The sequence below is a fragment of the Hetaerina americana genome, unplaced genomic scaffold (assembly GCF_022747635.1).
Source record: "Hetaerina americana unplaced genomic scaffold, ioHetAmer1.1.p SCAF_5, whole genome shotgun sequence".
Taxonomy (NCBI): domain Eukaryota; kingdom Metazoa; phylum Arthropoda; class Insecta; order Odonata; family Calopterygidae; genus Hetaerina; species Hetaerina americana.
In genome coordinates, this window is record NW_027287095.1 from 67020928 (window position 1) to 67033255 (window position 12328).

General features: G+C 34.2%; 1 protein-coding gene across 1 annotated transcript in view; it reads right to left on the reverse strand.

Moving 5' to 3' along the window:
- The window catches only part of LRP1 (LDL receptor protein 1), a 206232-nt gene that overhangs the window by 98182 nt on the left and 95722 nt on the right, over positions 1–12328 (reverse strand). The window contains exons 12-16 of the mRNA XM_071592477.1: positions 11650–11833; positions 10227–10460; positions 8764–8977; positions 5667–5856; positions 3574–3864 (exon numbers count right to left, since the gene is read on the reverse strand). Of these exons, the coding sequence (XP_071448578.1) occupies positions 3574–3864; positions 5667–5856; positions 8764–8977; positions 10227–10460; positions 11650–11833 (1113 nt within the window). The remainder of the gene's footprint in view (positions 1–3573; positions 3865–5666; positions 5857–8763; positions 8978–10226; positions 10461–11649; positions 11834–12328) is intronic.

Consider the following 12328-nt stretch of genomic DNA (forward strand, 5'->3'; position numbering starts at 1 on the left):
TGACATTTATTATGCTTATTGTAACGCTCCTGAGCACCTGCTACAAAGTCATCTATTTTTTCAACTCAATTTTTGAGATTTTCTTGGAAATGTTGAGCTAATCCAGGTGAGACTAGATATCCTACTTTGGAATGCTTCAACTTAATCCTTGGGGTGCCACAAAATTATATATTATTGCTTGCTTCTTATATTCAAAATGCTAATGACAATGTATGATTGACTTAGGTGGTCATTCAACAATATATATATGCTTGACTAATGAAAAAATAACCTAATGCAACATTAAGTCTAACTGGCCTAATAAAGTCATCTTGCTTAACACATTGTTTTAAAATTCTAATTTCTGAAATGAGCTAGATTTATCAGTTAGGGATATTATTAAATCACAACATAAAACCTAGAATCATATACTAACTATGAATGTTTCCTGATAGCAAGCATGGTATTCGACCAGAATATGATAAAAATAATATTTTTTCAGAACATGATAAAGCTAGGGAAAATTCTAACTCACTCCTTCCTTCAAAATTAATACTCAGAAACTCCTGACCCTAAACATGAACCCCTATTAAACACTGCATCAATATATTGTATCCCTATTGTATTCTGGGCCATAAATATAAAGCAAGCTGAGAGAGAGAGAGAGAGAGAGAGAGAGAGAGAGAGAGAGAGAGAGAGAGAGAGAGAAGGTGCTTTTCACCATGGGTTATCGCTTATGCGGAGCAAGTTAAAATAGCATTCACTCATCATGGAGGAGAGGAAGTTTAGACAAGTAGTTTAACTGGAATTAGGAATAACAAAAAAATCATATTCACTAATTTTCACATTTTTTCAGTTGGATGATAAACTAATGACCCCAGAAAAAGGTATGCAATTTTATTTTAATTGTGATAAACAATTTTTTAATAATCATGATGTCATATTGACTAATGCATTTAACAACCTGACGTATTGTAAAAGAACAGATTCCCCATTGGAATAATTAGCGAAGTTTATATGCTTCTCCTGAATGTTATGCTATTTGCAATTCTTATATGTTTTGATAGCTGCATAAACATGATTAATATTATTTATATTTTTCATTCATTCTCTAAATATATACTTATATTTTGGTTCAATAATGTTATACACAAAAAATTGAAGTGCATCAATATTTTAAAATTTTCCGTATAATTAAACTGGAAAATAAAATTTTAAAAATTATGCATAATGACTGCATTGACTAAAAGTTTATTTTGAAATGCTCAACAGGCACTCGACGCTACTTCAATTAAAAAAGGGAAAAATGTTAGAGAATGAATTATGTATATTTATTCAAAATGTATTACCAAATACCAAGGCACTTCTGGGAAAATCAATCAAAATATGGCTGGAACTGAAATAGCAAATAGTTATTATGCGATGTGATAGTTAGTGACAGTCCATAAACATCAAATTAGTACACACAGTAGGACATACTGGATGGAAGTGCACTCCACAATATTTCTGCAATCGAAGCTTAATTACTGATACAAAAACACATGGTCATTGCAGCAGTAATTTTAGGGGAAACAACCAACAGCTGAGGTCATTCATGCCATTAGGAATGGGTGGGAAAGGAGGAAGGATAGAGAGAAATCCAGCATCGGGATTATCCTACTCTTAACAAAAGGCACCAAGGAGTCTGCAGTTCAATGTCCCATCCAATGGACAGCAAACTCACTCAATGTTCCCTCCACATAGTACCTTAAGGAAGGACCAGGAAACTGGTGAATGGTCATTGAAATGGTGCGAAAATTCCAGGATATATTTATAATTTCCCATGCTTTCCAGATGCTCAAAAGTCCCGGTTTTCTGACTGATGGGTCATTCTAGTGTATTTTTCATTAATATGAAAACACTAACTAGAAATCAAAACCCTTGCAGATTCACAAATTATAGTTATCATGAAAATATTATATGGATTTACATAATTTTAACTTGCATAGTACATCTTAGCGCAAACCTCCAATATAAATTGATAAATGACAGCAATAGAAATGCCATTTACAAAATGTAATTCTTTGCACTACCTTCATTTTTCATTGTTGAACAGAGTAAAGGAGTAGTCAAAAGAAATATGTGTGCCCGCAACATTCAAGCAGCATACATGGGAATATTTTCAAGATGCAGACCTTAGCTGTTTCTCTCAAGATGGGCATGAAGGAGGAGAATGCTAGTGATAAGGCTAGCCAAACTTGTGTTCCAAATTTCTAGCATTGTGCAATACTCAACATACTCAGGAAAAGTGTATGCTTTTTTAACAAAGGAATATCTAGGAAAACAGAAGCCAGGCTGAAATACTATTGATTGCTAGCGGAAATGTCATAATGTTTACTGCATTACCAGCATACTAAACTAGTTATTCATCTTGGACAACATACTTGGGCCAGTCATTACTATTTTACAAAGCAGTTACTCTTACACTTGTATCACATTTACATTAATTTTGCAAAAGGCACAGTTCCACTAGTTACTCCATACTAATAATTTAAGTGTAAAGTTACGGTAGTGAATTTCCTCCTCCTGCTAAAACAGATGTCATCCTGCTGCAGAGCCAATAAACTAAGCATCAGTTTTTACCAGGATGTTGTACTATGTTACCGCCTTGCACGGAAATCATAATCATGTAGAAAAATTAAGACAGTTGGCGAATCATTAAATATTCCACAGCATTGAAAAAAAATGGAGAAATTCACAATAACCTTGGCATCCCTTACGACAACTGCAACTCTGGGACATGAAAATAGATGTTTTAAATGATATTTTAATGATTCAATACAGTAAGGCTTTCTTCTGGATACAAATCTCCAGTCTTGGTAGCAGAATGAAAGATTTGATTCATTAAAATAAGAATTTGATACAACTCTATTTTTAATAACAAGGTTTATTACAATGAAGGTCTGATAATTAGGAAGAAGCTGCAACTAACTATTATCCAATGAAAAATTAAATATTGCTATCCAACTGGTTTGAAAGGGCTTAATTTCGGATATGAGGCTATTTCTCTGTACCAGTGCCGAGGATTTAAAGTTATAATAAAGTTAAATTGTACATTATTTATGAATGGAATACCAAGTTTCTGACTGGAGGGCTTAGGTTTGATTCAGGGCAACCTCAGCATTCATTAATCTGCAAGATTTTCAGGGAATTTTCTGTGCCATCTGCAGGTTTCCAGAAAATGAAACCAGTGACAAAGATTCTGCTTTACTTTTTTGGGATACCACAAGTGGCAAAGTGAAACCCACCCTCCTAACCAGATGTGTGAATTTCACAGACTGTAGAGGGATGAGCATAAGGTGAGCTCTACTATTACCTATCAAACCAGCTCTCATTTACTGCAGTGCTCTTTAAAGTTAAATTTCTTTCTTTTTAATACAAGTTTGACGGCACTAATTAGAGGTTTTCATGCTAAAGGAGTTTTTCATGGCAGGTTTCATTAAAATACAAATACAATATCATTGTAAATATGTTTTTCATCCATTTCATATGGTATGGCATTTTGGTATGATGTCATTTACAAAAAAAACTCACATGAATAGGGAACAAACTTACCACAAGCTCCGCCTGGACTAGAATCTTCATCTGATCCATCACCACAGTCATTATCCCCATCACATACATAGCGGGCATCTACACAGTGAAGATTTTTTGCACATTGGAAGAAACCAGCAGAACACCTTGAAGGACGAGTATAATTTGCTTCCACCGTACACAGTGATATAGGAGGTGCACTGGCCCCACCAGAACGTGTATACCCATCACGACAAGCACACACTGGTCCATTTGGAGTGATCAAGCACAGTTCTGGACATCCATTGTTATTGACAGAACAGCCATTTGATCCTAGATTGAAAGAAAATCAATTTATTCTTTTTGTTACACAAGGTATCATTTCAACTAATGCTTCTAAAAAGGGTGGTTTCCCACACACAAGGATATTGAATTACATTAGTAAATTACATTCACAACATAAATGTATTCATTCAATGCAAATAATTGATATAAAAAAAGCTTTAATTATGAGAAAACTCTTTATTCTCAAGAAAATTTAATGGGGCCATTTTCTTCACAGGTATCCACTGGCGATCCTGATGATGTGTCACAGAATAACTTTCTATTCCTAAGAGTTACACTTCTATTTGCATTTCACTCATAATTTTTGTCCAAGGATTTCATTTAACCAATTAATGTCCTATTCTTGTGGCTAGTTGAGGCTTGGACTAACTCCCAAGAGTAAATATCACCATGGTGGTCAAGTTTGTTTAAGAAAGATGTGTCCAATAAAATTGTTATGATATCCTTCAAGTGAAAATATGGTATACATGTATATAATGAATGTATTCCATTATATGTACACAAACTACTACTCTGTTCACTCAATTTTATCTTGCCTTATAAAACCTGAAGGTGTACTTTAATGATACTAACATTAAATGGTCTCCTCAGTAGTTGAAATGAGTATTGCTATTCCTAGGCTGACCTGGTCTTCTAGCGGTCAAAATCCAATATTTTTAAATGTATTTTCTCTAATCTTTTTTGAAGTTTTTGGGATTCACCAATGGGTTTTAAGGGATAATTCAACATAAAACAGTATTTATGAGCTGCATTCAATTATTTATTACCACAGTAAAAGGTGCCTATACCCATATAGACAAAAAAAGCAAACCCAAACTAGGTGAACGGGAGGTGTGCAACAAAATGCCACCTGGTTTATTTCCTAGAATCAACCAAGTACATATGATGTAAATGTCAGATATATATTTTGCGCATGTGAAAGCACAATTTCAGTTGGGCTTTCACATGTGTATGTAAATTGCAATTTAATTTTGCCTGGTCAGGTCATAATTCCATAGGTCTGAACTTCTGGCAAGCAATTATTCTTCCAATGGCGAGTGCTTCTTTCACTGTTTACTACCATAGCTTACAGATCATCACAAACACTGACTACATTTGAACAAAAGTTGGGAGAGAAAAAGTAGAAACAGAAATTGGGACAATTAATTCTTTTCAAAATAACTTCAGATTAAAAAATTCCAAGCATTACAGCACTGTCCATAATATATTTCAAAATGTGATTTTGCTTGATAAGGCTTTAATCAAAATCTTAACAGTATGATTTCCCAAAGAAAGATTCTAATGCTCAGCAGTAAGTTACATTGTGCTGAAGCATTTAGTCCCTGTGGTGTCTTGCTGTGACTTTTCAGTTTTACATTCCTAAAATCAAGTTTCTGTATATCAGGGGTAAAATTTGAGATTTATCACCCAGGTAATAGATTTATTTCATTTACACAATCAAAACATTTTAGAAAACTGCTCTATTAAGAAAGGCAAAATATATAATAGCCATGTGTAACAATACACTATGCAAAGAAATAGGCGATAGTATTTCATACATATGTATAAGGTTCCTCTATACATCTGAGTTCACATCTGTAAATAATATTTTTGAATGCATATCATTGCTCATGTATAAAGCAAGTTTAACATAACTGTAAAAATCAAAAGTAATTGTCATTTCCATAAGTGGAAGGTCCATAACCATTTGTTTCAAGCCATTGGAGGCAACTGCGATTACCTAGTGACATTACATTGATTATTTATGATGAAATCTTCCCAATACAAATACATTTTTTAATAAGACTTACCAGTTTGTGATGAGTTGTCAAAAATCCTTATTTCAAACACAGGGGGATTCTCAACACTGAGGGTCTCCAAAGTCAAATTTGAAAGGTTTAGCCTTTGTATTGTCCCATTTTGAAATTCAGTCCAAAACAAAAAATTATCATGATAAGCAAGTCCATATGGGTGATCCAGCTGTTTTCCATTAAAGACTACCTGGGTAAAACAAGAAAAATCGTATGAAATTCAAGCAAAAATTTTTATATTTATTCACAATATTTTTACACAATAGCCTATACAGGTATGAAGGATTTTCACAGCCAATCAGGACACTAATATCAAAAAACACCAAAAAGACCAGTATTACAGTAATTTCAGTATTACAACTTAACTGCACATCCTGGCTCATAAGATGCACCCTGATTTTTTGGGGAAAAATGAAAATTACTTGGATCAGATAAAAAAAAGGATCAAATCAGTTTGATGTTAACACTTAATGAGAAGAAGATTGAAGCTACATTAAAAAATTAGCAGCTCATAAATTCATCATTACTGATGATAAATTATTCCTACAGTAATTTTCACTGGGGTTATTACTTACTATATCATCTTTACTTCCAAGTAGTTCATTGCTAATATCACATATTTAAGAAGGCAAACCATTCACAAGTCCAAGAACTTCCACTTGGCATTGCACTGGAATATTGTAACCCTAAATTGAATTGACTAAATTGAAATAATTTTTACAGAAATCCAGCAATGCTTCATATGCAGCAAAAAAAAATTTTCCGTGGAACATTGTTTAATGATCACCTCGCAAGGTAATTTGCATTACAAGAAAAATTGTAGGTCCTGAAAATGAGTCGCTTCACGGGTGACCTTTCACATCACAAGTGACGATGAGAGGAGCATTTCCAGAATGATTGCATGCCTGTTACTTCAGTTTGTTTAGCACTCGTTTCACAAGCATCTTAGTGTTGCTAGCGATCACGCACTTTTCCAAACTTATGTTCAGGCTTATTATTAGGGTTCTTTGGTGCAAAGTTTAACAATATGTTATGCATAGTTTTAAAAATGACCTCAAAGAAAATTTCACCAGAAGAAAGCCACAACAAAATAAAAATAACAGCAGAAATTTAAAATAAAGTCATTGAAAACTGGGAACAAGATGTGAACATGACTGATCTAGTAACCACTTTGACAATCACTCGACAATGATTTAAATTTTCTCCAAGAACAAGGTTAAAATTAAGGAGAGAGATGCTCCAAACATTGTGGAATATCTACGCAATGGGCATGTATTATCAACATTGTTGAGAAAATGACTTCATTAAATAAAATCCAATATGACTTCATAAAAAAATTGGCAAACAAGTAAATACTTTTAACTTTCATCAATAATTGTAATCCTTTTCAACATATATCACACCTCAGATAACAAACAGAGGCTTTATAGATGAGGATATTCAATATATCACAATCAATGAATTGATTTGATGTTCTTTGATTAATAAATGCAACTGATGATGGGTCTCATATTTACATTTGATAACTGATAATGGACTTTTTTTTGGCCCAAGTGGGCATCAATTTCCTGGCACAGGAAGGATCAGAAAACTATTGAGAGGTAAAACTTGGGGAGTTGCATGCGGCTTTATTGTAGTTTGACTGTCAGCTAACTACAAGGGCTGTTAGTAGAGTGATCCATAAACCATAAACACAGTAATCAACCCGAAGGTTGGTTAGGTAGGTGATGGTGGAGTTCACCCAGTACTAAGTCCGGCGGCATGTGAAATTCACACATCAGGGTGGGAGGGCCAGTTCCTTTCCCTGGGCAGGTTATGGTTTCCCAGGAAGATCTGGCACCTGATAAATCACATAGGCTGGGTGGAGCTGCAAGTGCCCAGAGAGGCTTTCCCAGGAATTGAACCCGGGCCCCCCTCAACAGCACCACCCCTGGACTACCAAGATCCAGTAGAGTGATCATAACTTTTCTAATCACATAATTTATTGTACAAAATTTTTATTTTTTTGATTAGTTAGCTAGCTTATGTGGCACCAGTGTCATCGATTTGACTTCAGTTTTGCATCAGCAGCAACTGTTGGAAGTTGCATCATGGTCAACGCATAAATGCATTTGTGAATTAATTGATAGTGAGGTGACTGAATGCCTGCTTATGAAAGTGCACTGGATATATCAGTAATAGACAAGTATATAAGATGTGGGCAATGCTGATTGGAATATGATGAGGAAATGGATGAGATTTAAAGCACAAAAAATTTTAGAAAGAAGCGGACATGATTTCAGTGGCAGGGGCAAATAAAGAAATTCTCAACTGAATGTGAAATAATTTGTGGATAGGACAAAGACAAAAGAAGTAGGCATGAATAGAAAGGTAGGACAAAATAAGTGAAAGAGTAGGTATTCTCTAGGACCTATAATCAGGCTTCCATGAATGTCTTCAATAGGGAATGGTATTAAGTATATTGCATAAGTAGGAATGAATAAATGTTATGTTATTCACAAATTACCTCTCTCTTTTGCCCATCCAAGCCAATTCTCTCAATCTTATCAAGAAATGCATCACACCAGTAGAGTTTTTGTGCCAATTTTTTATTTTTTTGATTAGTTAGCTAGCTTATGTGGCACCAGTGTCATCGATTTGACTTCAGTTTTGCATCAGCAGCAACTGTTGGAAGTTCCATCATGGCCAACGCATAAATGCATTTGTGAATTAATTGATAGTGAGGTGACTGAATGCCTGCTTATGAAAGTGCACTGGATATATCAGTAATAGACAAGTATATAAGATGTGGGCAATGCTGATTGGAATATGATGAGGAAATGGATGAGATTTAAAGCACAAAAAATTTTAGAAAGAAGCGGACATGATTTCAGTGGCAGGGGCAAATAAAGAAATTCTCAACTGAATGTGAAATAATTTGTGGATAGGACAAAGACAAAAGAAGTAGGCATGAATAGAAAGGTAGGACAAAATAAGTGAAAGAGTAGGTATTCTCTAGGACCTATAATCAGGCTTCCATGAATGTCTTCAATAGGGAATGGTATTAAGTATATTGCATAAGTAGGAATGAATAAATGTTATGTTATTCACAAATTACCTCTCTCTTTTGCCCATCCAAGCCAATTCTCTCAATCTTATCAAGAAATGCATCACACCAGTAGAGTTTTTGTGCCGTGTAGTCCAAACTGAGTCCATTAGGCCAGTGTAAGTTGTCTTCTACAAACCCTTCTCGGTGTGTACCATCCATCCAAGCTCTTTCTATCTTTCCCTTAAAATTAGCACCGCTTGACCAATCTGACCAGTACATGTACCTATAACAAGAAGGAATAAATAAATATAAAACAAAAGTATGAAAATAATATAATAAGACACTTATATTAGCAACAATAAATGTGTAACACTGTGAAAATGCATGATAAACCAGGCTATAGAAATATGCTTTCTACCATAAGGAATAAATAAATGGCTTAATATTCATAAATTTAAAATCATATGCATTATTATTTGCAACAAACCAGAGCTAAGAACAAATTTAGACACTCAAATGAGTCTGTATGACATTATCTGAACAATTATTAAAGTATTCTTTGAAAAAATACAAACAAAAGTTTGAACAATAATATTGCACCAATAGGCAGCTCTGTTATGTCCTTTGTCTGCATACTTGGAAGAGCAAAAACCAAATTAAATGCTAATATGAAGTGCTTAGTGGTTTTAAGTGATCCTATTTGTAAGTAAAATCAGCTGATGAATCAGAATTCCAGATTTTGGCGTGAAGGAGTCCCAGATTAGTGTATACTAATTTTCAATGATTTGGAAAAGATTCGGTGGGACATTCGTATGACTGGTTAGTCATTCAATTCAAGGAAAGTTGTCAAATAGGGAGGGAGAAAGAAACCAAAGTGAACAGTAAATACGTTCTTAAGGTCATGGTCAGCTACTATTCAGTACTTAAAGCTAATCCACTATGAATGCCCCTTCCCTTATAATGTCTTCCCATCCTTTTTCTTAAGCACTCCCTGCGTTAGCCTTTCATTGTGCACTTTATGCTCATTTAATGGCGTTTTTCTTATTTATACTAGAAGAAAATCATAAAAAAGCAAGAATAATTAAATTGCAACTGTGCAATAGCCATAGACAAATAATGATATTTAGTAATAAAAATCTAATGATTTATAAATGCAAAAATTAATCCATTTTAGTGCAAATTAGGGATCATTAAATAATACATTATTCAGAATAAATCCTAAATATACAAATTCTGCAAAAAAACAGCTTTTGGAAGTCCGGGAAATGCCAAAGACCTGATAAGAGTATGTGTTTAGAAGAAACAAATGAAGACTTATAATAAAGTTGATGTCTCTAATGCAGTTATATCACATTTTATCAAATACAATATGCAGCAAAACTTTGTATTAATTACCACGGAAAAATGTGTATTATAAATAGAAATAATGGTAAACAGCTACAGGCAAAAAAGTAATTCCATTTTATGATCAAAATTACAACACTAAACTTATCTATATACTAATATACATGAGTGAAACAAGCATCACGCACCCTCTCTTAGGATCCACAACAATGGCTCTTGGATGTAACATATCTCCATAGATAATTGTCCTTCTATTAGACACATCATTAAGACGAGCAACACTGATGGCCATTAAGCCTTCATCAGTCCAGTACAAATTTCGACCCATCCAGTCCACAGCCAATCCTTCACAGTTGTTGATTCCTTGATCAAGCACTTTTTCACGGGATGAACCATCAAGCTTCTGCCTTTCAATCACATACCTTAAATAATATATTTAGTTGTTAAAATTATCTTCATAATTAAAAAAATACCAATTTTCTCACTCAAGTCTTAATTACATCTATGAATCAGAAATGTGCAATACTAGAATATGATGGATATCAAAGAGTATATATTATTCAAATTATAAAATAATAAGTGCAGTAAACTCTCACTAATCTATATTTTATGGGCCAAGGGGTTGCCAAGATTATCTGGGGTTTTGATGTGCTTATTCTGTGGAACATTTTCCCCTTGAATATTATGCACCCTTGATTGCCATTGACTCCCGATGATTCCATTTGATGCATTACAGCCCCAAAGAATATGAAAATACTATTAAATACACTTATTTAAATAAAATATAACCAAATTTTCCTAAAATTAAATCGATACAAAATCATAAGTATATTTGAAAAAAAAACAATTGAATGCTTAAATGAATAATCTAATTTATTCAATTTATTTAAATCATTAAAATGATGAGTTCTAATTTCAACAAAGAAGAGTTAAACTTATGAAAAATTACACCTATCTTCTTTTGCAATTTTTAATTTTAATGATCCAAGGTCTGGTCACTCTAATTTCCTTTTAATCCCCTATCCTCTCTAACACCGCTTCTTTTTTCTCCATCCTACCCATTTTTTTGTAATTGATGGCTCTTAAATGCTCACTTAAATTAGTAACTCATTCCCCCATATACAACACAGTAATCAACCTGAATTGGTTTATTACACAAGTGAGCGCTCACCTATTACAAAGCCCAATTATTTGTGTATTTCACACTTAAAGGTAAGAAAGCCTTTCCTTTCCTGGCGTCACCTTGGTTCACCAAGAAAATGGTTAGCCACTGTTTGTGTTAAGCTGGGGGAATCCACACACATTAGCAAGATTCAATCCCTGGACCCTGCAGTAAGAGCTCAAGGCTCTACCCACTCAGCAACCACATCACATAAGAAATGCATTGAATTGCTTAAGATTTCAATTGATATACAGGGAATGGTAAATAAACTTAATATAAATCTCAAGTCACCATATTGCATAGTGCTGAGGGTACTAATTCACAGGGCATTCAAAAGCCTAGGAGGCAACTATTTTTTTTTCAAAATTTTCCCTAGCGATAGAACTGAATGCATGTATTCTGAATTAATATCAATTTACCAAGAAATAAAAAATTAGATTCCACAATACCTTTGGACATCTGAGTAATAAATATACTGTGTCTTCACATCATAATCCAAGGCAGCTGGTCTTGTTAAATCAGTGATGGGTATCATTACCTCCGGACTTCCAACTCCTCCATTACCCATTCCAATTCCCTTTATCATTGCAGGTCTTCCTTTTCCATATAACAAAAATGTTGATTGCCTTGCCACTAAAAAAGAAGAAAAGAAATGGAAGAATAATGAATACTGCCAAACAGAGTGGTACAGTGATTATTTCCTTGCATGTCCAAATAAAACACAACCCAACATCCTCCACTACAATAAGTTTCTCTTCAACTTTGTAAACCTGCTTCATCCCTTCATTTCATCCAACATCCCTATCCTATTCCTGTCCCTTCCTCACTTGCCTAACATTCTCCCTGCTATCACAGTCTTCAACATCCAATTGCCAATCATATAACTCAGCATCCATCTTTCCTGTCTCCTTTGCAATTCTCTTAACAATCCCCACCATGCCTAGCACCTCCACATTTGTTTCTCCTTCTGTCCACCTCAACTTCTCCATACCCAATTTCAAAAGCCTCCAAATCCATGCCTATCATCCTACTTCAATGACCATGTTTCTAATGATGAACTCCATGTAAAAAACTATGATTCATATCCAAGTTTTGATGAGCCTTTTCTTAATATCCTCACTCAAAGAC